This window comes from Astatotilapia calliptera, chromosome 11 (assembly GCF_900246225.1).
Source record: "Astatotilapia calliptera chromosome 11, fAstCal1.2, whole genome shotgun sequence".
NCBI lineage: Eukaryota > Metazoa > Chordata > Actinopteri > Cichliformes > Cichlidae > Astatotilapia > Astatotilapia calliptera.
Window position 1 is genome coordinate 10,446,590 of NC_039312.1, and position 27,069 is coordinate 10,473,658.

The following is a 27,069-nucleotide window of genomic DNA, read 5'->3' on the forward strand; positions in this document are numbered from 1 at the left end:
TGTCAGTAAGTTAATTTCCTGTCCATAAAAACATGAAAGGAATTCCCAGGAGATTCAGTGTGTAAGTCATGATCCTAGTTATACAGAGCTTCAAAAGGTTGACTTTGTGTTACACACTTTGTAATTATAAATGTGCTGTGAACTCCATTTCCCCCCAAAAGAGCTGGAGTACCTTTTGTTCTGTTTTCCTCTCTCACTGTTTCCACACATTTCAGATTGTTTACCACGGTGAAAAGGGTGAAAAAGTCAGGGAGAGTTCATGTGAATTTTCCACTTTGAACATTATATTTTTGTTGAGGTGAAAACATACTTTTGTTTTTGAAGATTCCATATGGGAATCGCATCATTCCTCTCTTCCAGCATTTTTTTTTTATTCTGTCAGCCTCTGTCTGGCATCTCCTCTGCCTCTGCATCACTCTGATGTTACTCCTGTCACAACATAGATGCACAAGTCACACAACACAGCGAACTGTTAAAAATGACAGAACAGGCTTGTGGCACATATTTTTATATATATATATATATATATATATATATATATATATATATATATATATATATATATATATATATATATATATATATATATATATAATATGTGTGTGTGTGTGTGTTCTGCTTCAGTTTCAGGTGGTTCTGTGTTAATATTCCCCTTTAAGCCTTCCATTTGTGTTTTTACAGTCATAGACATATTGAGTTTTGCCATGGTTATAAGGATAGAGAAAGTTAGAAGCTTTTATTTTATTGCACAATAGTAAATTATATATTAGTGATTATATATTAGGAGGATAGTAGGGCTGGGTATCGTCAATGATTTCTAGAATCAATTCCGATTCACAAGGCCCTGAATCGATTCGATCCACGATTCGATTAGATTCAATTCAATTTGAATCAGGGAAATTTTGCCTCAGTCAGAAATATTATAATTCAGATCAGTACATTTACATATTTTTGTATCTATAAAAAGGAAGCTGACACTTTTGAGACTTTATCAAAGGTGTGAGCATCACAGCAGATGCCTTTGTGTCAAAGTAGCTGAAGATAAAACACAGAAAAACATGAAGGTGATTTTCCTGGCCTGGGATTTTATAAAAATATTCTGCAGTATATCAAAAACGAAAGAAAACCATTAATCAACATATGAACATTACCTCTGAAGTTACAGCAGTTTTATTAGAGACACAGCTAAGCGTTTTGCATTTTGCATAATTTTAAAAAGTTTAAATTTGTTCAGTAGCCCATTGAAGGGCAGAAATAAGGTTTTCTTTTCGGAAGTAAGTAAAAGGAAAAAAAAAACATCGGCCGACAGTGCTGTAAATAACGATAGTCTTGTGTGTAACAAGCAAGAAAGAAAAATTGCAGGCATGCTATACTTTCCTTATAGATTTCTTTTTTTCTGAAGCCTTGTTCTTTTCCCATCCTTCCCCACTGTGAGATGTTATAACCTAAGGCCCAATTAATCCTAATGACCTGAACTTTATGCTCCTTTTTGCTCTGCTTTTATGTTGTATCCAGGCATTGTCTGAACTCATCAATTAATCTGCTTTAAAGCACTTTTTGTTTTCTTCGATCATGGGGTTTTGAGCTGTGGTTTTGGTGCTCCTGTTGTTGCAAAGGTCTGTACCAAGCTGAGCCACAGGAAGGTGGAGGTTTTCACGAGCACTTTAGGCCCTCTTTGATCAGAAATCGAAACCCATTTTTGTTTCAATGCTTTGGTCGGGAGCAGCCACCCTTTGAAAATGTGGTCGCACTCTCAATTTGATCAAATGTTGCAATAATTGTCATGACTGAAGAATAGACTGTATTTTCAGAAATGTTCCTGTGCATTGCATTCATAGTCTGTGCACGTGTGCATGTTTTTATTCATTTTGTTTGTGGCTTTCCTAGATGTGGATGTTAAGAATACACGTGTCAGCTTTTACACTAAACATAACCCTTGAAATCAAGATTGTCAGTGAATCAACAGGATATTCTGCTGTCTAATAGTTTTCAAGTTAAGTTTGGATACACGTCATAAATTAAGAAGCAACTGGGTTTCATTACACTTAGTTGTGATTTTTGACCCAAGCAGAGTTCTGCACCATTTTAAATGCTGTGCTAAACATGTTCTTAAACTCCTGTAAGTTTTATCCCCTCATCTCCAAATATGGTCGTTAACATATTAGATGAACGCAGAATGAACTGGATTTAATTTTTGATAAAGACAGCTCTGAGCTGTCCTTGAAAATTTAATGGCAATTTAGCCATCAGTCATTTTTATGCTTACAAGTCAGTGATCATATTTGTTCCTTGCTTTAAACTAATTACAAAAATGTTTTTCAAACTCTTAAATTTGTACATTTTTTCATGTTTCCTCCTCCCATTTGTCAGTCTGATTCCCTCTCCTTTTATTTTTCATGTTACCCACAGGACGTGTCCACAGTATCTGGGTTCTCCAGTGGACCTAATTGGTCCGGCACCTTGGGCCAGTCTCAGTCTGTCGCCAGTATCCCGAGGTTGTCTCCCAAGGCTGAGACCAAGAAGAGGAGGGCCCCACCACCGCCTCCTGCCCCTGCACCCAGGATGGAGCACACTACAGTTGAAAGCTGTCAGGTGAGGAAACAGTTTAACCTGTGCCAGATTTATGTGTGTTGCTCTTTATGTTTGTGTTTCATGACAACGCTTGGACTGGAATTGTGAGTTGTGAAATTGAATCCATATCCTGTGTTTTAAAGCAGTAAGTCGTACCAGGAAACACAAATGAAATTAGTTATTATATAAAGATGCACTGTATATGCACATTACTTAAAAACACAATTTCAACATGATTGGCATCATTTTAATGACACAGCTAATTTTGTGCATCTTATGGAAAATCCGCATCCTAGCAAATACAGTAACTCTCAGCTTTCAGCACTGACCTGATGGAGTATATTTGAAAGCTGCAATCAGTGTGATGCAGAATTTCCTTTAGGTATTCTGACCTCAAAGTCAGGATGACCTGTATTGTCTACAATAAGCAACAACTCCCTGCAGTCTTATTATTCTGTTATGGAGGCATGCTACTAAATGTTGTTTAGCAACCAACATCCTTCTGCCCTCCCTCTGATAATAGGTTTTATTTATTTTAAGGAACCAGTGATCTTAAAGAACATTATTCAGCATCTAAGCATTTAATGGATTTTTGCTTAATTATTTCAAAAAAGAGCAGAGTATGGAGTAGAAAAGTCTTCTGAGAAATAATGTGTGTACTGAAGGGGGCCGCAAATACAATCCTAAAAGATTTGATTCACAGTCTCTTGTTCTCAAAACATTAAATATGCAATAAACAATATTAACTACAGCACTAAAGACAAAAATACCACATAGCCACGAGAATCAATGTTCATTATTCCACATCCAACTTTGTGTTTACCTCAAGTTAACTTATCAGAAGTCAGCCAAAGCATTCAGCTATCTGTGTCCTTTAGTTGATAATGGCAGAACAACTACAAGAGGACCCTTTGACAAGACATTAATACACCTTCAGTGTCAACTCACCTTCTAAATTGGTGTCCTCTTTATTAGAATAACTGAAACGTAAATATAGATATTTTATATTCCTGTGTTTTGCAGTCCTTTGTGACTCTGAGTCATAGGCTCCTTATAGCTGCTGAGCAGACAGAGATGGTAATTTATCTGTCCACCTGTCAGATTAAGAGTTATGACAGATACCAGGGCTCAAATAACCAGACACCACCCAGACTCACAGGAGAAGCTAGAGTTGGGAAGGTTATCTGAGGACTTGATGGACAGTCTAATAATAGATTTCTTCATTTTTTCCGTATGCCTTCTCTAAACTGTTAGCCTATCACATGTATCGTAATGCAAGGTCCTACTGCGGTGCAGGTCACCTGTCACGTGTCCTTGTTTTTGAATATTTTTGATGTGTTTAGATTGTTTTATCGACAGTTCAGGTGCACACATTTTACAGAGTAAAAACAACACATAAAACTGAGATAGTCACTTAGAAATGAATGAAGGGACTTTAAAGGGTTGTTTGATTAAAAAAACAGACTATGTGTAACGACGCAACAGAAGTGCAAGGAGTCAGGCTTTAGCGCTATGCCTGGCATGTTTGTGCTTCACGAAGGTGACTAAAAAAGATGCCATAGCAGAGAGGCTTCTCAGGACAGTTTCTGAGGGCATATCAGGACACTGGCATTAACGAGCTCTTAGTTCTTGAATATGTGGTCCAACTGCAGATGTTAAATCAGTTTGCATTACATTTAAAAGTTGTACTTTCACATTTACATTAGTTGTTTGAGGGGGTGGGGTGCTAAACTGGGGGGGGGGACTTGCAAACTTTTATGTCTGTAGATGAGTTCAAGCTCCAGTGAAAACAGATGTCACACCATAAATTTTTTTTGTTGAGCAAATGGCCCAAATAGCTTTGGATAATGCAGAAGTAAACAGTTGTCAAATGTGGGGATTTTTTATATTTTATTTATTTTCATTTTTATTTTGTTTTTTTTGTTTTTTGTTATATTTTGCTTACTCAGACATGCCGTGAAAATATCTTCTCAGTTCTGCAGCACGTAGTTGACTCTATGACACATGAGATCATGTGAACGTGCATGTTTGATGATGAGGACAACTGGATAGATGATAAACTTTTATTTATCATATATTTGCATGTTGATCATTTATTCTTACCTATGTTTTTAGAATACAAATTATCTTAAAAAAAAATGCCAGTGCATTTTATACAGAGCTTGCGTCTTTATGTAAAATAAAAACACAAAATAGGAAAGTGTATTTTTGTCTTTCAGGTTGTTTTTTTTTTTTAAATAATTTTTTTTTAGAAACTGTGGGCATGTACGACTATTAAAATAGAATCCAGAAGTTAATGAATTTCTTTTTAAGAACCCGAGATTCTTTCTTTCAGTCATTGACTTTGTAACAAACATTGGAGAGTTTTTCTGGGACTTTGTTACACAACCAAACAATGACTAACCAGTGAAAAACATCTTCTTTTTTTTTTTTTTGCTTATTTGCTTTTTTTACAGTTACTATCAAAGCTGCACTCTGGGGGGCGGGGGTTCTCAGATGGCTGAAAACTTTCTGACCTTTTCCGTATTTTCCGTAAATTTAACAGAGTCAGCGTTCCGTGCGTTCTTTCTGAGAGTCATAGGCAGTTTTTACAGGACACAGGTCATCTCAGGACAGCTCTCTGTGACAGCTGTCCTCATTATAGAATTCCCTATGCGCCAAACAGGCTTAGGTAGTCAACTAATTATGACTTGCAAGACAGTAATTGACACTGGCATTGCAGTATAAGCTATAAGAATGATGAGATTGTTATAATGAAGCTAAGTGGCTTTAAATAGACATCAGAGACCAGAGATCATTATGTGTGGCCATTTGTATCATACAAGCAACATAGTTTGATTAAAATCAATGACAAAATTAGGAGGGTCACACTCTCTTGATTATTGACTATGGAAATAAAGCATTCTTCACATGAAAGGTCAGAGTGTTGAAAAGCCAGCACCAGTTTACACCCTCTGTGTCTATCCCCAGTGACTGATCAGAGAATGATTAGATGCATATAACATTTAACTCAGTGGTTCCCAGATGTGTTTGCGCATGCATGTGCAAACACATCCTTTAACCACACACTCCCATATTTTGCTCCATTGCGCTTTATTTCACACCTCAAACAATTAGTAAACAATTAACTAAATACAAGCAATCTGCAATAAATTACAGGTATTAAAAAAATAAACTACTAACTCTTTTACGCTACGTCCACACCTACATGGGTATTTTTGAAAATGCAGCTGTTTCTATGTGTTTGGACCTTTCGTCCACATGTACGTGTAAACGAGGAATACAGAGGTACTAGAGTCACGTTACGCTGTGCGCCACGTTATTGTTTACATGAGATGAATTGCAGAATGACAGATAGTCAGCTTAACAGTACTTTGTCTCTATCTGCAGGTTTACAGGCTTACATATACACACGCAGTTAATGTCCCTCTATTTAGAAAAGCAGAGGCGTCATGGTGTGATCATTTTACGTGTAGTTGTTTTTTTTCTGTGTAATAGTATTCAACATTGCTATCAATACATTTTTCAAAAAATGCCTCTCTGTGCAAAATCGGTTTAAAAACATAAACAACTGTGGGATACTGTTTGTCCGGGATTTGAACCAGGGGAACAAATCGTGGCAGGATCAGCCTGATGTTATTTGTATCCCACTGTAACTTTACTGTATACAGAGCTAACATCTCCAAAGTGTCAGGAGTAGTTAGTCATTACAACAAGTGTTTGTGAACTAAAAATCAAGAATGTGGGATACTGTTTGTCCGTGATTTGAAGAACCCAGCGCTGCTCCCGACGAAGGGAAAACCAATTCTGCAGGGGAGACCTACCTTGGCACTTGTGCAGGTGAAACCAAAGGGAAGATATGCTTCACCATATTTTCTAGTCTTTGGCTTAGAATGAAGTTGGTTTGGAAACATATTCAGCGATGCTTCATCTCCTGCTTTGCATTTGTGTGGGCGCCCCGTCAAAAACCTGTCCATTATGCTAGCAGTGTCCAAGCGTTTTGTTGGTTTTTTTTGTTTTTTTCCTTTTCATACCGCGCCCCCCCTGCAATGGCTCTGCGGGCCCCACACTTTGGGAAGGTCTGATTTAACTGAAGCCCTGTCCCTTGTTTTTCCTTTTTTATAGAGGCCTTAAAACTGAATTGTATGTAATCAGGATAAGTTTTATCTAAACTAGTTTGTATTACTTATATATTATTTGATCTGAATAATGAAGAGCTGTTTCAGAGCTACGCTATTAGCTCAATATATTGATTATGCAACATTTTTAATGAGTCATTACTATGAGCTTAAAAGTTCACTCGGGATACATTGCAGAGAGGTGCCTCTTTTATATGAACTTTGGACGAGTACACTCATTGCCCTGCAAAGATTACAATAGACAAGAGACCAAAGTTTCAGTAAAGCTGTTAGGGAACTAAGCAACACTGGTATAGTCAGTGATTGCTGGTTAATTAAAGTGCAAATTCATGTTTTTGATTATTCTTTTTAATGAAAAGTAGGAATTAAAGCTGGCTGTCAGCATCCAACTCTAGTTGTAACGACGGCAACAGCTATTTTATTATATTATTTTATATTTTTTATTTATATACAGCAATAAAAGTGACACTCTGGGATTGGTGTCACATTTCCAGATGAATGTAAAACAATTCTCTGCTATAGGAGAATTAGATGCTCTTTGATCAGTTAATGACTCCAGCATGGAGGGAAGTTACAGCTTTGTCTTTTTTATTTTCCAGCTCGACAGTCAACAATCTGTGTATGTCTTTACGAGAGACAGACTTAATTGAATTATGTTTTGGAACATCGAGCTCAGAGAAACACAACCTTGTTTGTTTTTTTTTCCAGCAGTGATAGGCAATCTGTTATTGTGGTTTGGGATGAAAGCCGTGTCTGTGTTGCCTCGTGTGACAGAGAAATTGAGAGAAATTCTGAGCTCTCTGCTTCACTGCCCGTAAAAAGGAGATACGTCTTGAATAAACACATTTTTTTGCTGTGTGTACACGAAGAGTTAGGACATTTGAAGTAGAGAGTAAGAGAGGTGATAAAGAGAAGTGAGAAACTTTGGTGAGAGGTTTGCAGAGACAGTCAAAATAAGGTAACATCAGTCTTATATGAGTATTAGGTGTGTGTTTAAGTTGTACAGCATTAACAATGTATTAGCTGTGGGGTCATGTTTCCAAAATGCAGTACAGCATGAAATCTATTTGGCATGTCCTTAGCACCACCCTCAGCTTGCAGGAGGACTACACGACAGCTCAGAGGACAGAAATATTATAAAGCGTGGTCGTGTAAGCAGGCTGTCTCTAAATTCAAATGTTTTAAAATATATTACCTACAGCTAGTTTATCTTTCAGTTTTTGTGTCTTTTTTCCGCTTATATATTTAATTGTAATAAACATTTTTGGACTTCTGTCACCAAATGATAAAGTGAATTTAATTCGCAGTTCTGCTTGTAGTACTCAGCGGACCAGCTCCATGTTAATGGCCCTGCAGTGCCCATAAATTTGGTTTTTGGCATGTATGCATGTACATACCCAGCAGTTTCTTGTTTGCTATTGGATATGTGTGGAGTTCCTGCATGGATTTTTTTGTGTGTTTCTCTTCATTTCTCTCTCTCAAAAGACATGCGAGATCTATTCAAGAACAGGCGAGCAAAACAAAGCAAAATAAAAGAAGGAAAATGTGTTTATTTGGTAAGATATCCTGTGTGCTGTATGGCACCACTGTGTCACTCCACATGCTCTAAAGAAGTTGAGCAAAGAAGGAAAAGAATGTTATACTAGTGCCAAAGCAAATACATCATCCAGTATACTATAGATCTGTCATTAACTTTCCTTTGGAGCTGTCAATTTTATTGACGTGTGCTATGGCCAATATAAGCAGGTGTCTGGCTCTAGCAGGACAGTATACATTTTACAAACTTGTTCAGAAAGGCTTTGACGTAGATGTTCAAAGCATGTAACAGAAAACTTGATTTAATCTCAGTCCTGTGTCCAGTTCCAAGTTTGTGTTCAAGGGGAAGGCTGTTAACTGTCCCCTCACCTCATGTGTTTAAGTTCAACAGCTGCCCTCTCTGAGCCTGCTTCTATCACAGATTTGTTCCTGTTACGTCTAAGATCAAATCATTTATCCTCTTTGAATGCAAACTCAAATAGAATCAATGGATTTCTTTCTAAAATAACATAAGGTCCTGTCCTGACATGACTTGCAATTTTTCGCCACAGCGGACTCTTAGGTGATATGATTATTGTGGCTAAAGTATTGTAAGATGGCACAGTAAGCATTCTTTCAAACGTACTGAACCTTAAGGCTGTGTTAGTATTAGTTAGGGGCCAGGATTAGGGGAATATGTGCCCCTGCCATGCGGCCTATATATGACAAGATCTGTTTGCACTTTGCTGTCAAAACATCTTATGTATGAAACCAGGGTCTGTTCCAGGAAGCAGGCTTAACAAACTCTGAGCCTAAGCCTAAACTCTTGAGTTGATTAACCCTGAGTTGGGAAACCTTTGGTCCTAAAACAGATCAGAACTACGCAGAGTTAGCACAGTCAGCTCTTGAGTTAATGTGTGAGTTAATGTGTAATGGGAGAGAAAACATGGCCATAATTCAGCATGGTATCTGAGCTTACATTTTTATCTAGTACAACCGCAAATTAAAATGATTGCATCCCAGTTTTAATGGATCATAAAGCCAGAATATTGCAGTTTATTAGATTAGAGGTTTAAATCTATTTGTTCATCTGAAACCTGACAGGGACATACTACGGGTGACGGCAGCTAAATATAAAATATTGATCAAACTGATTAGACTGTTTACTTCTTCACCTGTGATTCAGTTACTTGGAATTATAATGTCATACAGGGAGTGCAGAATTATTAAGCAAGTTGTATTTTTGAGGAATAATTTTATTATTGAACAACAACCATGTTCTCATTGAACCCAAAAAAACTCATTAATATCAAAGCTGAATGTTTTTGGAAGTAGTTTTTAGTTTGTCTTTAGTTTTAGCTATTTTAGGGGGATATCTGTGTGTGCAGGTGACTATTACTGTGCATAATTATTAGGCAACTTAACAAAAAACAAATATATACCCATTTCAATTATTTATTTTTACCAGTGAAACCAATATAAAATAAAGAGAGGGGCTGAGCTGTCAACTGATCACCACCTGGTGGTGAGTTGGATCAGGTGGCGGGGGAGGACGCTGGACAGACCTGGTGCACCTAAACGCGTAGTGAGGGTGTGCTGGGAACGTCTAGCAGAGGCCCCAGAGGGCTTTCGCTTTGGTGGCCTCAGAATCTCATCTCTGATTTTTGCGGATGATGTGGTTCTGTTGGCTTCATCGGGTGAGGGCCTCCAGCTCGCACTGCAATAGTTCGCAGCCGAGTGTGAAGCAGCGGGAATGAGGATCAGCACCTCCAAATCTGAGGCCATGGAAAAGGGTGGAGTGCCCACTCCGGGTCGGGGATGAGTTCCTGCCCCAAGTGGAGGAGTTCAAGTATCTCGGGGTCTTGTTCGCGAGTGATGGGAGAAGGGAGCCGGAGATTGACAGACGGATTGGGGCTGCAGCTGCAGTAATGCAGATGCTGCACCGGTCCGTCGTGGTGAAGAGGGAGCTGAGTGTTAAAGCGAAGCTCTCAATTTACCGGTCGATCTACGTCCCTACCCTCACCTATGGCCACAAGCTGTGGGTAGTGACCGAAAGAACGAGATCGCGGATACAAGCGGCAGAAATGAGCTTCCTCCGAAGGGTGGCTGGCCTCTCCCTTAGAGATAGGGTGAGAAGTTCGGCCATCCGGGAGGGGCTCAGAGTAGAGCTGCTGCTGCTCCACATCGAAAGGAGCCAGCTGAGGTGGTTCGGGCATCTGACAAGGATGCCCCCTGGGCGCCTCCTGGGTGAGGTGTTCCAGGCATGTCCCACAGGGAGGAGGCCCCGGGGCAGACCCAGGACACGCTGGAGAGATTATATCTCTCGGCTGGCCTGGGAACGCCTTGGTGTTCCCGCGGATAAGCTGGAGGAGGTGGCTGGGTAGAGGGAGGTCTGGGCCTCTTTGCTTAGGCTGCTGCCCCCCCAACCCGGCCTCGGATAAAGCGGATGAAGATGGATGGATGGATGGAAACCAATATAACATCTCCACATTCACAAATATACATTTCTGACATTCAAAAACAAAACAAAAACAAATCAGCGACCAATATAGCCACCTTTCTTTGCAAGGACTGTCATGGTCCTGGGCCATGTGGGCCCAGTATTCTTAGTTTTCATGTATTTTTGTATTTTGTTCTTTATTTAGGCCATGCTTCCTGGGTTGATCTGTTACGTTGTTCCTTATGTGTTTTCCCTTCGTGACTCTTACCCCCTGTGTGCCCCTCTGTGTATTTATGAGCCCTCGTCTCTCTTTGTGTTTTATTCTATGTTTTCCCCAGCCCGTTATGTCTGCGTTCTCCCCGTGCTCTCTCTCCTCCTGTTTGAACCTCTGTGTACTTCCTGTTTTACTTTGCCCATCTCCCATCAGTGTTACGTTCACTCCTGCCGTGTCTTGTTATGATTATCAGTGTCACCTGTGTTCCCCGTGTGCATCCACTTCCCCTGATCATCCCTCATGTGTATTTAGTATCTGTGTTTCATACAGTCTGTGTCGCGTCGTCTGTGTTCTCACCTCCATGTTTCCATGCCCGGTCTGTTGTATTCATAGCCTTACCTTAGTTCATTCCCAGTTTAGGTTTCTGTTTAGTTATTGCTTTTGAGCTGCCCTTATTCTTGTTTGTTTCTCTTGCGTTACCAGCCACAATAAAAGGCTCGCTTTTGTTTAAAGTTTACTCCCGTGTCACTCGTGTCCGCACCTGAGTCCTCCACACACTCTCCACACGGTCTGTCACAGCGGACCGTGACAAGGACACTCAAAAGCCTGCCATCCATGGATTCTGTCAGTGTTTTGATCTGTTCACCATCAACATTGCGTGCAGCAGCAACCACAGCCTCCCAGACACTGTTCAGAGAGGTGTACTGTTTGCCCTCCTTGTAAATCTCACATTTGATGATGGACCACAGGTTCTCAATGGGGTTCAGATCAGGTGAACAAGGTGGCCATGTCATTAGTTTTTCTTCTTTTATACCCTTTCTTGCCAGCCACGCTGTGGAGTACTTGGACGCGTGTGATGGAGCATTGTCCTGCATGAAAATCATGTTCTTCTTGAAGGATGCAGACTTCTTCCTGTACCACTGCTTGAAGAAGGTGTTTTCCGGAAACTGGCAGTAGGACTGGGAGTTGAGCTTGACTCCATCCTCAACCCGAAAAGGCCCCACAAGCTCATCTTTGATGATACCAGCCCAAACCAGTACTCCACCTCCACCTTGCTGGCGTCTGAGTCGGACTGGAGCTCTCTGCCCTTTACCAATCCAACCACGGGCCCATCCATCTGGCCCATCAAGACTCACTCTCATTTCATCAGTCCATAAAACCTTAGAAAAATCAGTCTTGAGATATTTCTTGGCCCAGTCTTGATGTTTCAGCTTGTGTGTCTTGTTCAGTGGTGGTCGTCTTTCAGCCTTTCTTACCTTGGCCATGTCTCTGAGTATTGCACACCTTGTGCTTTTGGGCACTCCAGTGATGTTGCAGCTCTGAAATGTGGCCAAACTGGTGGCAAGTGGCATCTTGGCAGCTGCACGCTTGACTTTTCTCAGTTCATGGGCAGTTATTTTGCGCCTTGGTTTTTCCACACGCTTCTTGCGACCCTGTTGACCATTTTGAATGAAACGCTTGATTGTTCGATGATCACGCTTCAGAAGCTTTGCAATTTTGAGACTGCTGCATCCCTCTGCAAGATATCTCACTATTTTTGACTTTTCTGAGCCTGTCAAGTCCTTCTTTTGACCCATTTTGCCAAAGGAAAGGAAGTTGCCTAATAATTATGCACACCTGATATAGGGTGTTGATGTCATTAGACCACACCCCTTCTCATTACAGAGATGCACATCACCTAATATGCTTAACTGGTAGTAGGCTTTCGAGCCTATACAGCTTGGAGTAAGACAACATGCATGAAGAGGATGATGTGGACAAAATACTCATTTGCCTAATAATTCTGCACTCCCTGTAGTTAAAAAGACTTGCGCTGTATGTTATATTAAAAATCGTGACTACCAGCATTTAATCACTATGTTTTAAAGTATGTAAATTATTAACAGAATATTCTGCGATATTATCTATCTTGTCCTTACAGTGATGACAGAAATGTCATAAAAGAGCTCATGTTGAAGATATTTATTGGGTTTTCTGCTAATGTCTAACCTGGTTTCAAATAATGTGTGCTTTGATAGTAACTGTGAGTGAGAAAATAAGGAGTCACAGAGAAAGCCAGAGTATGCATTATCTGGGCTAAAGAGGACAATGACCATCTGATTTGTTCCTATTGTTACGGTCTTGGATTAATGCAGTAATAAAAACAGTAGTTTTTGCCTGATTGATCACATGCCAGCTGGCTCAAAAACCTAAAACTGCAAAGACTAGCAGTGGTGTGCTTTTACCAAATAAAGTGTGCCTAGCTGACCTTGTCTTAAAAGGCATTCGACATAAGAAACACGACTGCAGCGTGTGGTTGTCAACATTGATACACACTCTTCCACATTTTAGTTCAGTACAGGAAAGTGAGCGATGACGAAGACAGTCCAGCTGCTTTGTTGTCTCTCATTAGCACATACTGTACATACACAATGACGTCATCCTTGCTGATGTGCTTAGACACACACAAATACAGAGCAGCCCCCTCTCATGTATCCATTATATCCTTTTCACGTTCCACATTACTCTTGTTATGTTGCCCTGTCACAAAGGCCTTCACCCATCAAGAGTCCTTCAAAAACAACTGATGAATGGTCACGCTACCAGGATGATGCCTCCATGGGTGGCCCTATCTGATCAACATGCTCTGACATGGGGCCCTTTGCCTTCCAAACCACGGAGTGGAAAATTTAATTGACACAGCAGACTGTCCGCGTATCACCTTCTGTGCTTCATTCTGTAAATGTCCATTCCCCTTAAAAACTGCTCACATGTATCACATATGTTTTTTGTTTGTTTTTTAAAAATAAAATCGCGTAATGTCAGGGAAATGTGGTGATTAATTATTTTGATCAAACATGTGACAAGGTTATTTATTTTATTTTCCACTTGCTTTCTAAGTTTAGAGGCATACAAACTGACCCAATGTACAGCATTCAGTTTAAATGCACTTCTGAGACAAAATCATTGCAGAGAGAAACCTGTTTTCTTTCTTTGTTTTGTTGTGGTCTTGCTGGTAACTTTACCGTAGAACAAACAAAATTCTGCTTTCCACTTTAATATACCTCAAAATTTATCTGGCTGCCTGTGATAATAAAAAATGTTTAATGTACAAACGGAGTAAAATATGTATATATATTTAATTAATTTTAATTTAAATGGAAATAGTTAGTATTGCTAATATTCACATATATTAATTTTTAAATTACAAGATATAAGATGGCGCCGGTGAGGTCGGCTGCCGTCACGACTGCTCCGACCACTTTTTCTTTGTCTTTGCTTTTTAAGTTAGTTTTCAGCGTTTCTAAATCGGCAAAATCATCACCATTGGGTACATTAGGTATGACAGTGACACTCTTGTTTCTATTGGTATACAATGTACTCACAATTCGAAGTTTTTAACTCCGGATCCGAGCTGGCCGAGTGAGATCTCGAGGGAGAACAAAGGGAAGCGGCGGCGTCCTAGAGGGAAGCGAGCCGGCGTCAGGAACAGGCTGAGAGCTCATGCACACCGCACACCTCTGCCTAGCATCCTGCTCGCCAACGTCCAGTCACTGGAGAACAAGCTTGACGACCTCAGGGCCAGGATAAAGTTCCAGAGAGACATTCGGGACTGCAATCTCCTCTGCTTCACCGAGACATGGCTGAACCCAGCGGTGCCGGACCACGCCATCCAGCCGGCCGAGTTCTTCTCGGTTCACCGCATGGACAGGACACGGGACTCGGGGAAGTCAAGGGGAGGCGGCGTGTGTTTAATGGTGAACAACAACTGGTGCAACAGTGTGAACGTTGTTCCTCTCACACGCTCCTGCACACCAAATCTGGAACTACTGTCCATCATGTGTCGTCCTTTTTATCTACCTCGGGAATTTACATCGGTCATTGTAAGTGCCGTTTATATTCCACCACAAGCGGACACGGTCACCGCCTTATGCGAGCTGCATGAGGCACTCACACAGCACCAGACACAACACCGGGACGCTGCGCTTATTGTGACGGGGGACTTTAATAGCGCCAACCTCAAACGCGCAGCGCCGAACTTTTATCAACACATCACCTGCCCCACCAGGGGTGAAAGGACACTGGACCACTGCTACACTACGGTCAAGGACGGCTACAAGGCACAATCCCGCCCCCCGTTTGGCAAATCTGATCACGCCGCCATCTTCCTCATGCCAAAATACAAACAAAGGCTGAAACAGGAAGTTCCGGTTCAGAGGAAGGTCGCGCGCTGGACGGATCAATCGGTGGCCGCGTTACAGGACGCACTCGATGACGCAGACTGGGGCATGTTCAGAAACAGCTCCGACGATGACGTCAACGTGTTTACGGAAGCGGTTGTGGGATTCATCGGGAAACTAGCGGATAATACCGTGGAGACAAAGACTATCACAACGTTTCCCAACCAGAAGCCGTGGGTGGATAAAACCATCCGCGACGCTCTGAGATCCCGCACCGCTGCCTACAACACGGGACTCATGACAGGGGACATGGACCCGTACAAAGCCGCGTCATATAACGTGCGGAGGGCGGTGAAAGAGGCGAAGCAGCGCTACGGGAGGAAACTAGAGTCACAACTCCAACAGAGTGACTCTAGGAGCCTGTGGCGGGGACTAAGGACAATAACGGACTATAAAGCACCAACAACCGGTATGACGAACGCGGCCGTGACTCTGGCAGACGAGCTGAACACTTTCTATGCTCGCTTCGAGGCTGCAGCTAAGGTCTCCAACAATGCTAGTGTTAGCGGCGCTAACGGCTGCAGACAGGAAGATACTGCCAGCACCGGAAACGTGCTCGTCATCTCCGAGCATGAAGTAAGGAGAGCCTTCAAGAGAGTGAACACCAGGAAAGCAGCAGGACCAGACGGCATCCCAGGTCGTATCCTCAGAGACTGCGCATACCAGCTAGCTCCTGTGTTCACTGAGATATTCAACATCTCTTTATCTCAGTCGGTGATCCCCACATGCTTCAAAGAGTCCATCATTGTTCCTGTCCCGAAGAAACCCCACCCTGCTTCTCTCAATGACTATCGCCCTGTAGCCCTCACCTCAGTAGTGATGAAGTGCTTTGAACGCCTGGTCAGAGACTTCATCATTTCTTCACTACCAGACACACTGGACCCACTACAGTTCGCTTACCGTCCAAATCGTTCCACAGACGATGCCATCTCTCATCTCCTCCACACATCACTCACTCACTTGGACACTAGAAGGGGGAATTATGTTAAAATGCTCTTCATAGACTACAGCTCTGCATTTAACACCATAATTCCCTCCACACTCACCACCAAGCTGGAGCATCTGGGACTCAGCTCATCTATGTGTCAGTGGATCTCCAACTTCCTAACTGGCAGACCACAGGCAGTAAGGATGGGCGGACATGTCTCAGCCTCCACCACTCTCAGCACTGGAGCCCCCCAGGGGTGTGTTCTGAGCCCCCTGCTGTACTCTTTGTACACATATGACTGTGTGGCCACTACCAGCTCCACCACCATCATCAAGTTTGCTGACGACACCGTCGTGGTGGGCCTGATCTCTGATAACAACGAGACGGCCTACCTGAAGGAGATTAGGAATCTGGAGAACTGGTGCCAGAGGAACAACCTCCTTCTAAACGTCAGTAAGACAAAGGAGCTGATAGTGGACTTCAGCACTAAGCAGGAGAGGAACTACCAGACCCCCGTCATCAACGAGTGCCCAGTGGAGAGAGTGGACAGCTTCAAATACCTCGGAGTTCACATCACGCAGGACCTGTCATGGTCCTGTCACATCAACACTGTGGTGAAAAAGGCCCGACAGCGTCTCTACCACCTCAGACGCTTGAGAGACTTCCAACTGCCCTCCAAGGTGCTCAGGAACTTTTACTCGTGCACCATAGAGAGCATCCTGGCGGGAAACATCTTAACCTGGTTCGGGAACAGCACCATGCAGGACAGACGAGCTCTAGAGAGGGTTGTGCGGTCAGCTGAGCGCACCATCCGCTCCGAGCTCCCTGACCTGCACTCAATCTACAGCAGGCGGTGCTGGACCAAGGCCAGGAAGATCGTGAAGGACCTCAGCCATCCCAACAACAGACTGTTCTCTCTGTTGAGGTCAGGAAAGCGATTCCGCTCCCTGAAGACCAACACAGAGAGACTGAGGAGGAGCTTCTTCCCACAGGCGATACGGTCTCTCAATCACACCACCACACAGTACTGATCCACACATACAGTTCTTACACACACACTGGACTTTCTGGACTTTGGTTTTGCACAACACTGGTCACTATATTCTTCATTTCCGGTTAATACTTGTACAGCTGCTGTTATTGTGTATATATTTATTTATATTTAGATTTCTTCATACATTCTTATATAGTTCTATATTGTGTATTTTGTTGTACAGTTATTTTATTTTCAACTTTAATTTATATATTTTATCTTATTCTTCCCAGTTAAATTTACCCTTCATTCTAATTTGTGTTGTACAGTTATTTCATTTTTAACCTTAATTTATATTTTATTCCTTCCTAGTTAAATTTACCCTTTTTAATTTTTCATATTTATTTCCTATCTTATTCATAGCCTTTTCCTTTTTTGTTTTCTTTAGGTCACGAGCAGTTGTCCAAGCATTTCACTACATATCATACTGTGTATGACTGTGTACGTGACAAATAAAAATTTGAATTTGAATTTGAAATTATTATACTGTGATGTGGATGAACTTACTACCTTTTGTCAATTATATTTGACATTGTTTTTGCCAACCCCGTGGTATATAATGAAAAAGCTTGAATATACTGAAACACTCTGTGATAAATCTGAAAAACAGCCAGCACTGAGAATACAGATAGTCTGATTGAAAATGGAGAATCACTAAACAGCACACACATAGTTTATAGATAATAAGAGTGCAAAGTCTGCTGAACTTAATGTATAGTGTGACCTTGAGTGTAGTATATTACAGAGTTCTGGGCTTCAGTCTCTAACAATCTTAAGTACATGCTGCGTTCCCAGTCATGGCGCCAATAAGCTCATGAGAGCAACACACACTTAACCATGCAGCCTGTAACAACCCCCTAATCTCTACAGCAGCTCAGCCTGAGGTATGAGATATACTGTTCCTTTAATGTGTGTGTGCACTTTGGTGCATATGTAAGTGTATGTCTGTGTGCATGCTCGTGCTCATACAGTTGCACAGAAAAGTGTTGGGCATATGCTTGTGTATTGAGGCCACTGCTCTTTTCCCTTTGTACCAGGCCTGACTCTTAATTCTGCAGCCAGCACATACAGGCACGTACACACACTTAGAAAAATACACATCAATCTTCTGGAGCAGTCAGTCATCTATTGCAGCTTCAACTATTGTCCACTTGCACTGGTATGTCTGCATTCACGTATATTTGAATGCTAAAGAGGGAGAGAAGTGGGAGACCAAAAAAGAGACAGCCAATCAGCTGAAAGACATTTGGAGGTCCATAGAATGCCATGCAGTGAGTTCATTGAGTTCACATGTTTGAACCCAGCATACCTGCAAAAATGCAAGGTGGCCTTATCGCTCTTTTGTCCTGTTGTATGATGCAAAGCTCCATACAGCTCTAGGCATGTTCTCTGTTGCGTTTCAGAATGAAGGAAAAGCTGAAAGCATAAGCGGTGATCGCCAGTCGAAAGTAGGTTATCGATACTGCTGAAGACTGCCCAGAGCACTTTTAAATTGATTCTTTGAAACCGTATCATAGAAAGTGAGATTAACTTGAAAAAAAAAGCATATGAAAGGTCTCATCTGCTCATTGAGCAAAACTGAGTTTCCACATAGTTTCTTATTGATTCATTGGTTTGTCCCATCGCTCTGTTTTTAATTTTATTTTCTCTCCTTCCTGCTCTGTCCTTCTTTCCTGTTTGTTTCTTCTTTAAAACATCCTCTCGATCCAGTTGCAATTTATTATTCAGTTTTCAGCTCCAGCTTCTGTCGTTGTGAAAAACACAAAACAATATTTCAGTCATGAACATCCACTGATATTTCTGTTAAAGCACTGACCTGAAAATCACAATCTGACTTTCATGTCTCTTTTGGAAGTCATCACTGGCTTGGCAGTAAGTAAATCAGCAGTATAACAGCATTGCATTTGAATAATTGTTGATTTACCAGTTGAATAACTAAGAAATACCATAGTGAAGTACATATATTGTACTCGTAATATGCCACTGCATCATATCGACTGTATTTACGCCGGGCCCTATATGTCTTGTTGGAGAATAATTTAAAAGGAATGTTGGCACTCTGATGGATTTAAAAACCTGTACACCTGCCAGAACTCCACTTGATTTAATTAGTCTGTAGGAAACTCTACTTGAGGCTTGGCAGACTGAATTTACAGGCTAATTTATGGTTAAACCACACACAGACACACACATATGCACAAGGTGCTCATGTAAATTAACTTTGTACTGTCTGCCTCCTTTTCCTTCAATTTTATCAGATGAGCCAGCAGAGGAAAAGAAAGGCTCCAGCTCCTCCTCCCACTCCAACATCCATCACGCAAGGCTCTGATGACACTTCAGCCTCTCCGGCTCCCACTCCTGACAGTCAAGCTCCTGATAAACCTATGCCGGCATCCCGCATCAAGGTGGCACATTCGACCACAGCCTCAGCTGCCACTGTGATAAAACTAACAGAAAAAACAGCCTCGCACAAAATAGCAGTACATCCTGTGTCCAATGCCATGCCAACCTCCAGCTCCCCAACCCCGAGCAGCAGCACTACTGACAGCCTTGCTGTGCAGGATTCCAGCTCTGAACTAAGCCAGGGTCTTGATGATTCAGATGCTGACCTAGAGCAGGCTGAATCCCATTACAGCTACAGTAGCAGAAGCACAACAAGTGGGTCCGTGCGGGTCCAACCTGCTGCGAAAAACTCCAGCGGCAGAGTGGAAGATTCAGTCAGCAGCGCGGCCGGCAAAATAGCTCAAGACAGGACGTCAGAGAATAACTCCATGTCGGAGACTGAGTCCGCCCTGAACCTGAAGCTGGATGAGGCTGAGAACAATAGGCACAGCGGAATGGGTAAATATCTATAAAATGGCCTTACAGCAAGCGTACAACACAGCAGCAAACATTTAAAGACTTCCCTTCATAAATTCACACACTAAAGCAACAAAAGTTACGCAGAAAAGACACATAAATTGTTTAGCAGCAAGTAAAAAAAAAAAGATAATTATATTTATAGTGACATAGAAGGCATACAAGGGAAACTTTGAGATCTACCTATTCTCAGACACAACTACTGCATATATATGCTTTGTATCTCTGTCTGTCTTAAAAAAAAGAGCATATCATGATTCCACTGGCAGAAAAAGTGAGCTTTGCCATTGTTCATTGAACTCTTGACAGTGACTGTAAACACACTTTCTATATGCTGAAGAAGTGAGAGGTGAGTCAGAAGTTGCCTGTAGAGATTTCTACGTGTTAGAAGTGACTGAATATCTGCTCGAGAGAGCTCAGCTGTCACACTGCAGCAACATCTGAAAGTGTCACGAATGACATGCATAACCTGCTGAAGGAAAGTGTGTGTGTGTGTGTGTGCGTGCGTGCGTGCGTGCGTGCGTGCGTGTCATGGCTGAAGGACAGGAACTCGTGGAGCTGGTTTTCATCATCGCCCATGAGACAATACAGTCCTTGTTTCTCCCTTAAACTTATCAGCTTCTTACAGTACATTCTTCTGTCTTTTTTCACCCCCCTCCCTCCCTTTTTTTGTTACACTCATTTTTTTTATATTCCTCTCTTTCTTTCTCTCTATCTCTCTTATGCCTGCACCCACTCGCTCAAACCTTTAAAGCTGGCAGATACAAAGGCAGACAGATCCATCACAGATTTAAGCAGGATCTACTTGAACTTTAGCTGGCCTCATATTGATCTTTATATAACCCAAATCTTTCTCCACAGCAAAGCGAGATTGCGGCAGAGGGTTGTCGTGTCTGACAGGGGCATAGATGAGAGAGCTGTAGACCTCAAAAGGGATGAGAAAGGTGAGAGTATGAGAATGAAGTTGAGAGAGTGGAGCATGGGAAGGTTTTGACAGAGGTTTTGACAGAGGGTGGCAGGCAGAGGCAGGGGTACTAGAGGAGTTTAAGGAGAGAAGGGTGATGGACAGGCGGATGAAAGCAAGAGAAAGGATGAAGTATGAGGAGGTTAGTGCATTAGACAGTTCAGAAGACGCAGCACGAAGGTCATTAATAAATTTATAGACCTAGCTACTTTCTTTTTCTCTATCCTGACGCTCTGCTGACAGTGCACCACCTTCTCGCCTCTCTTTTGCTTCGACTTTTGCTATTTTCAGTCTTTCTTCTGTATCTTCAAACTATATAAGAAACTATTCGCTGAGTTAAGATGTGTGTTTGTGTATTTGTGCTGAAATGGTTATACTCCAAAAACTACATTCCTTCAAGTGGTCCCTTTTCACCCTTTAAACTTTTCACCCACAGTGACTGTTAAAAAATGTTTTCTGCCTGACAACTGAACTGGTTATACATGAACAAGTACAAACTTGTGTGAATAGCTTACATATATGTTAGGTAAACAGCATCACCCTACACATGACCAGAGATGGGCAGTAACGCATTACTTGTAACGCGTTACTGTAATCTGATTACTATTTTCAAGTAACGAGTAAAGTAAGGGATTACTATTGCAAAAACGGTAATTAGATTACCGTTACTTTCCCGTAGGAACGCTGCATTACTGCGTTACTAAAACCGTGATTTTTTGCGAGAATGTCTCACGACAGTGACGTAAGCGAGTGCGCCGTTAGTGACAACAGCTGTGTGCAGATCAACAATGGATCACATATCGATTGTGGGAGAGAATATGAGCGTGCAGCGTTTAAAGCGTGGAAGTACTGACCTTACTTTGAGTTTGATTCCATAAAAAGTGACAAAAACATTAGTGTCCGTTGTGCATGGGAAGAAAACTTCTTTTTACAGCGAAAAAACCCCCTAAACTTCCAAGCAAGCACCGAGTGCGCAACGACGTAATGGGAAATTCACAGAGAAACTCGCTGTCAGGTTTTGTAGATCGGACTCACGCGCAGACCACTAGTGTCTTCAAAAGGTGCATTTATTTACAGTGTTCCTCTACAGTGGAATTCATATATACATATAGTGATGTCAAGGGGAAAAGGGGCCGGGGTTCCAGGGTCCAGGAGTGAAAGAGGCAGGAGTCCAGGAAGGGAAGGTTTTCATTCAGCCCTCGCACATCTCCTCTCCTTTCCTTTATCTCTCTTGCTTCCGTTCAGTCGCCATGCACAGGGAAAGAACAGGTCCAGAGGCGATCTATACACAGGCAGAAAAAAAACATTAGTTTCCTGGTTCAGACAGGCTCACAAACTGACTTTACAAAATACAGGACGACTGACGCTGATGGCTCAACGATCCAGCGACGAGTAGAGCAGACTCGCCCTCTTAAGAAGGGTTCCAATCTCTTATGATCAGCAACAGATGTGCTGATCACCTCCAGGTGTGTAGGCCAGGGGCAGGAGTCCATACTGAGCTCCGCCCCGGCAGGAGAAAGAGAGAATGGAAGAGGGCGAGAGAGAAAGGGAAACAAAAACAAAGCACCTGACAGCTGTCGAGGAGCGGAGACCATGACACTCGCGGATTCTTCAACTGACCGCGGCACACCTGCACCAGGGTAAACCGCCGCCTACCGCAGTCCTGCTTTACAGGTGAAAATAGAGCAACAGGACCGCTGAGTCTTTGACTTTATTTATGGCTCAACGATCCAGCGACGAGTAGAGCAGACTCGCCCTCTTAAGAAGGGTTCCAATCTCTTATGATCAGCAACAGATGAAAGAGAGAATGGAAGAGGGCGAGAGAGAAAGGGAAACAAAAACAAAGCACCTGACAGCTGTCAGCTGTCGAGGAGCGGAGACCATGACAGTACCCCCCCCCTCAACGGGAGCCTCCCGGCGACCCACCAGGCTTGTCCGGATGCAGGCGGTGAAACTCCCGGAGCATGGGCACGTCCAGAACGGCCGCCCGAGGGACCCAGGAGCGCTCCCCCACGCCATAGCCCTCCCAGTCAACCAGGTACTGACAGCCACGTCCCCGGCGCCAAGAGTCCAGTCAAGCTGTTATGGGCGTACTCGATCCACGGCAACTCCTCACTCCAGATGGTTTGATTGGTGGAGGCGACACAGCGCAGGGCGGTCTCCAGTTCTTGGTTGGCCCGCTCGGACTGGCCATTGCTCTGAGGATGATAACCCGAGGATAGACTTTGCGCCCAGGGAGTTGCAGAACTCTTTCCAGACCCGAGAAGTGAATTGAGGCCCTCTGTCGGACACTATGTCTTCCAGGATCCCATGCAGGCGGAAGACGTGAGTGGCGAGTAGGCGTGCGGTCTCTAGAGCTGTGGGAAGCTTAGGCAGAGCAATGAAATGAGCCGCTTTAGAGAAACGATCGATTATGGTGAGAATGACAGTGTTACCTGCTGATGGAGGTAGTCCGGTGATGAAGTCCAGTGCTATGTGAGACCATGGCCTGGAAGGAGTGGATAACGGATGTAGCTGACCCGCCAGGGGTTGGTTCGATGGTTTGTTTCGGGCACAGACCGTACAAGCAGTGACGTATTCCCGAGTGTCTTGGGTGAGTGAGGGCCACCAGAAGCACCGCTGGAGAAACTTAATGGTGCGATGTATCCCTGGGTGGCATGAGAACCGGGCCGTGTGAGCCCATTGTAGAACCTGGGATCTGACAGAGCGCGGAACATAGAGTCGGTGGGTGGGCCCCCCTCCCGGATCCGGTTCGGCTACCTGAGCCGCCCGGACGGCCGCCTCGATCTCCCAGGTGATGGCCCCGATAGTACAGGTCGCCGGCAGAATAGAATCCGGATCCGCCCTTTCGTCAGCAGCGGAGAACTGACGGGAGAGAGTGTCCGGCTTGACGTTTCGGGAACCGGGTCTGTAGGTGATTGAAAAGTGGAAACGGGTGAAAAACAGGGCCCATCTGGCCTGTCGAGCGTTGAGACGTTTCGCCGTTTGAAGGTAGGCCAGGTTTTTGTGATCGGTCCAGACCACGAAGGGTTGAGTGGTGCCCTCCAGCCAATTCCGCCATTCTTCCAGGGCGAGCTTAATCGCCAAGAGCTCCCGATCGCCCACGTCGTAGTTACGTTCTGCAGGGGTGAGACGACGGGAAAAATAGGCACAAGGATGCATCTTACCCTCCCTCTGTTGGGAAAGGACGGCCCCCACCCCTGAGTCGGATGCGTCGACCTCCACCACGAACTGAAGAGTGGTGTCAGGTTGGACCAGGATGGGCGCTGAAGCAAACCGTTTCTTGAGCTCCTGAAAGGCTGATTGGGCAGCGTCACTCCACTGAAAAGGAAGCTTGGGAGAGGTTAACTGGGTTAATGGTAAGGCAATCCTGCTGAAGTCCCGTATGAATCTCCTGTAGAAGTTAGCGAAGCCAAGGAAGCGTTGCAACTGGCGACGGTTGTCTGGTTCGGGCCAGTTCACAACAGCCTTGACTTTCACATGGTCGGGTCGGAGATCTCCACGCTCGATTATGTACCCTAGGAAGGCAACTGAGGGCACATGAAACTCACATTTCTCGCTTTTGACGAACAGCCGGTTCTCCAGAAGGTGTTGCAGTACCAGCCGGACCTGGGTCTCGTGTTCAGCCTGGGAGGAAGAGAAGATCAGAATGTCGTCTAGATAGACAAACACAAATCGGTTAATAAAGTCCCTTAGAACATCGTTGACCAGAGCCTGGAATACTGCAGGTGCGTTAGTGAGGCCGAATGGCATTACCAGATACTCGAAATGTCCAAGGTGAGTATTGAACGCCGTCTTCCATTCATCGCCATCCCGAATCCGAACCAGGTGGTAAGCGTTTCTCAAGTCCAGCTTGCTGAATATGACGGCTCCCTGGAGAAGTTCGAAAGCGGAGGTGAGCAGGGGCAGTGGATATTTATTCTTGACCGTAATGTTATTGAGTCCCTGAAAGTCAATACAGGGTCAGAGGGTCTTATCCTTCTTTTCCACAAAGAAGAAACCTGCTGCGACGGGTGAGGAAGAGGCACGGATGATGCCGGCAGCGAGGGATTCAGTTATATATTTCTCCATAGCCTCCCGTTCCGGCAGCGAGAGGCTATAGAGGCGGCTGGTCGGTAAAGGAGCTCCCGGCAGCAAGTCTATGGCACAGTCATAGGGCCGATGGGGTGGCAGCGACTGGGCTCAGTCCTTCCGAAACACCTCAGCGAAATCGTGGTAAACAGACGGCACATCTGCTAAGTCGGAAGACCGCGGTGGCTCTGGGCCGGTGACCGATTTGTTAGGAGGAACAGCAGCCTTAAGGCAAGTCATATGACACTCCTCTCCCCAGCCCGTGATGCCTCCTTTCTGCCAATTAATCGTGGGGTTGTGTTGCTGGAGCCAGGGATGACCGAGAACTAACGGCGTCTGAGTGGAGTGAAAAACAAAAAAGCTAATCTCCTCCGAATGATTACCAGACAGTGTGAGGGTGAGCGGCTCAGTGATGTGTGTGATGTCGGGGAGGCACTGCCCTGATAAAGCCGTGACGCGTAAGGCGTGGGGTAGTGACTCCACAGTCACACAGAGTTGTTTTGCTAGTTCAGAGTCAATGAAATTTTGTTCTGCTCCAGAATCAATAAGCACAGAAAGTGAATGACACTCGGAGTGGACCAAAAGCTTAGCCGGCAGGGCTAAACGTGGAGGAGATTTATCCTGATTCGAACCGCCCACCAGTACTCCTACCATCACTGGCGGGCACGGCCTTTTGCTCGCGACGGACAGGAGGCAATCATGTGTCCCTTATTACCACAATACAGACACTCACCGGCCGTGATGCGTTGCTGACGTTCTGCAGCAGTTAGGTGAGAGCTGCCGATTTGCATGGGCTGTACCTCTCCGTCGGCGCCCCCTGATGTCCGGGAGGACCGGTAATCGGCCGAAGCCTCCGCCCCTCGTGGCCCTGCGGCCTCCTGGGAACTGGAGTTCCGTGCTTGCCGACGAGCTCGTAGCCGCTCATCCACCTTAATACATAACGACATCAATTCGTCAAAAGCAGTGGGTAGGTCCCGCATAATCAATTCATCTTTCAGATCTTCCCGGATGTTATTTAACAATGTGCTCCTGAGCGCATCCGGTCCCCAGCCGGTTTCTTCTGCCAAAATCCAAAAATCGATTGAATAGTCTGCCATACTCCGCTTACCTTGCTTAAAGTTAAGGAGGCGGAGCGCCGCAGCCTCGACTCCAGAGCCCTGCTTAAACACAGTCTTAAAGTTAATCACAAACCTCTCAAAAGAGATCTCCGGGTTGGAGTTTAACACGACCTGGGCCCATTTCAAAGCCCGGTCACGAAGCATCTGTACCAAAAAAGCGATCTTTGCCCCGTCATTGTTATGAAAATGCCGCTGTTCGCGGAAAATCAATGAACACTGGGCCAGAAAGCCAGGGCACTTCTCTGTCTCCCCCGAAAAGGGCTCGGGCGAAGGCAGGGGACCGTCAGAGGATGGGGTGGCTGCCGATGAGTGACCTGCCATAGCCGCTGCGAGTGTCTCCTGCGGGGCAGGGTGAGCCGGCTGGGGGGTCCCTGGCTGTACTCCCCCTGGCGTAGTCAAACCGGAAACAGCTTGAGTTAGTGCGGCGATCTCACCTCGCAGCTGATGTAGCATTTGTTCGTGGCGAGTCAGCGCCGCTTCTTGGGCAGCCAGTGCCTGACCGATGGTATTCTGATCTGCTGAGTCCATGTTGTGGCTGGATCGTTCTGTCAGGTTTTGTAGATCGGACTCACGCGCAGACCACTAGTGTCTTCAAAAGGTGCATTTATTTACAGTGTTCCTCTACAGTGGAATTCATATATACATATAGTGATGTCAAGGGGAAAAGGGGCCGGGGTTCCAGGGTCCAGGAGTGAAAGAGGCAGGAGTCCAGGAAGGGAAGGTTTTCATTCAGCCCTCGCACATCTCCTCTCCTTTCCTTTATCTCTCTTGCTTCCGTTCAGTCGCCATGCACAGGGAAAGAACAGGTCCAGAGGCGATCTATACACAGGCAGAAAAAAAAACATTAGTTTCCTGGTTCAGACAGGCTCACAAACTGACTTTACAAAATACAGGACGACTGACGCTGATGGCTCAACGATCCAGCGACGAGTAGAGCAGACTCGCCCTTTTAAGAAGGGTTCCAATCTCTTATGATCAGCAACAGATGTGCTGATCA

The 27,069-nt window shown here is 44.1% G+C and overlaps 1 protein-coding gene across 6 annotated transcripts in view; it reads left to right on the plus strand.

Moving 5' to 3' along the window:
* cobl (cordon-bleu WH2 repeat protein) overlaps positions 1 to 27,069 on the plus strand; it is a 70,156-nt gene that overhangs the window by 29,818 nt on the left and 13,269 nt on the right. For all 6 annotated transcript variants that reach the window (XM_026185469.1, XM_026185468.1, XM_026185466.1 and 3 more), the window contains 2 exons: positions 2,410 to 2,592; positions 19,319 to 19,901. In XM_026185469.1, coding sequence (XP_026041254.1) covers positions 2,410 to 2,592; positions 19,319 to 19,901 — 766 coding nt within the window. The remainder of the gene's footprint in view (positions 1 to 2,409; positions 2,593 to 19,318; positions 19,902 to 27,069) is intronic.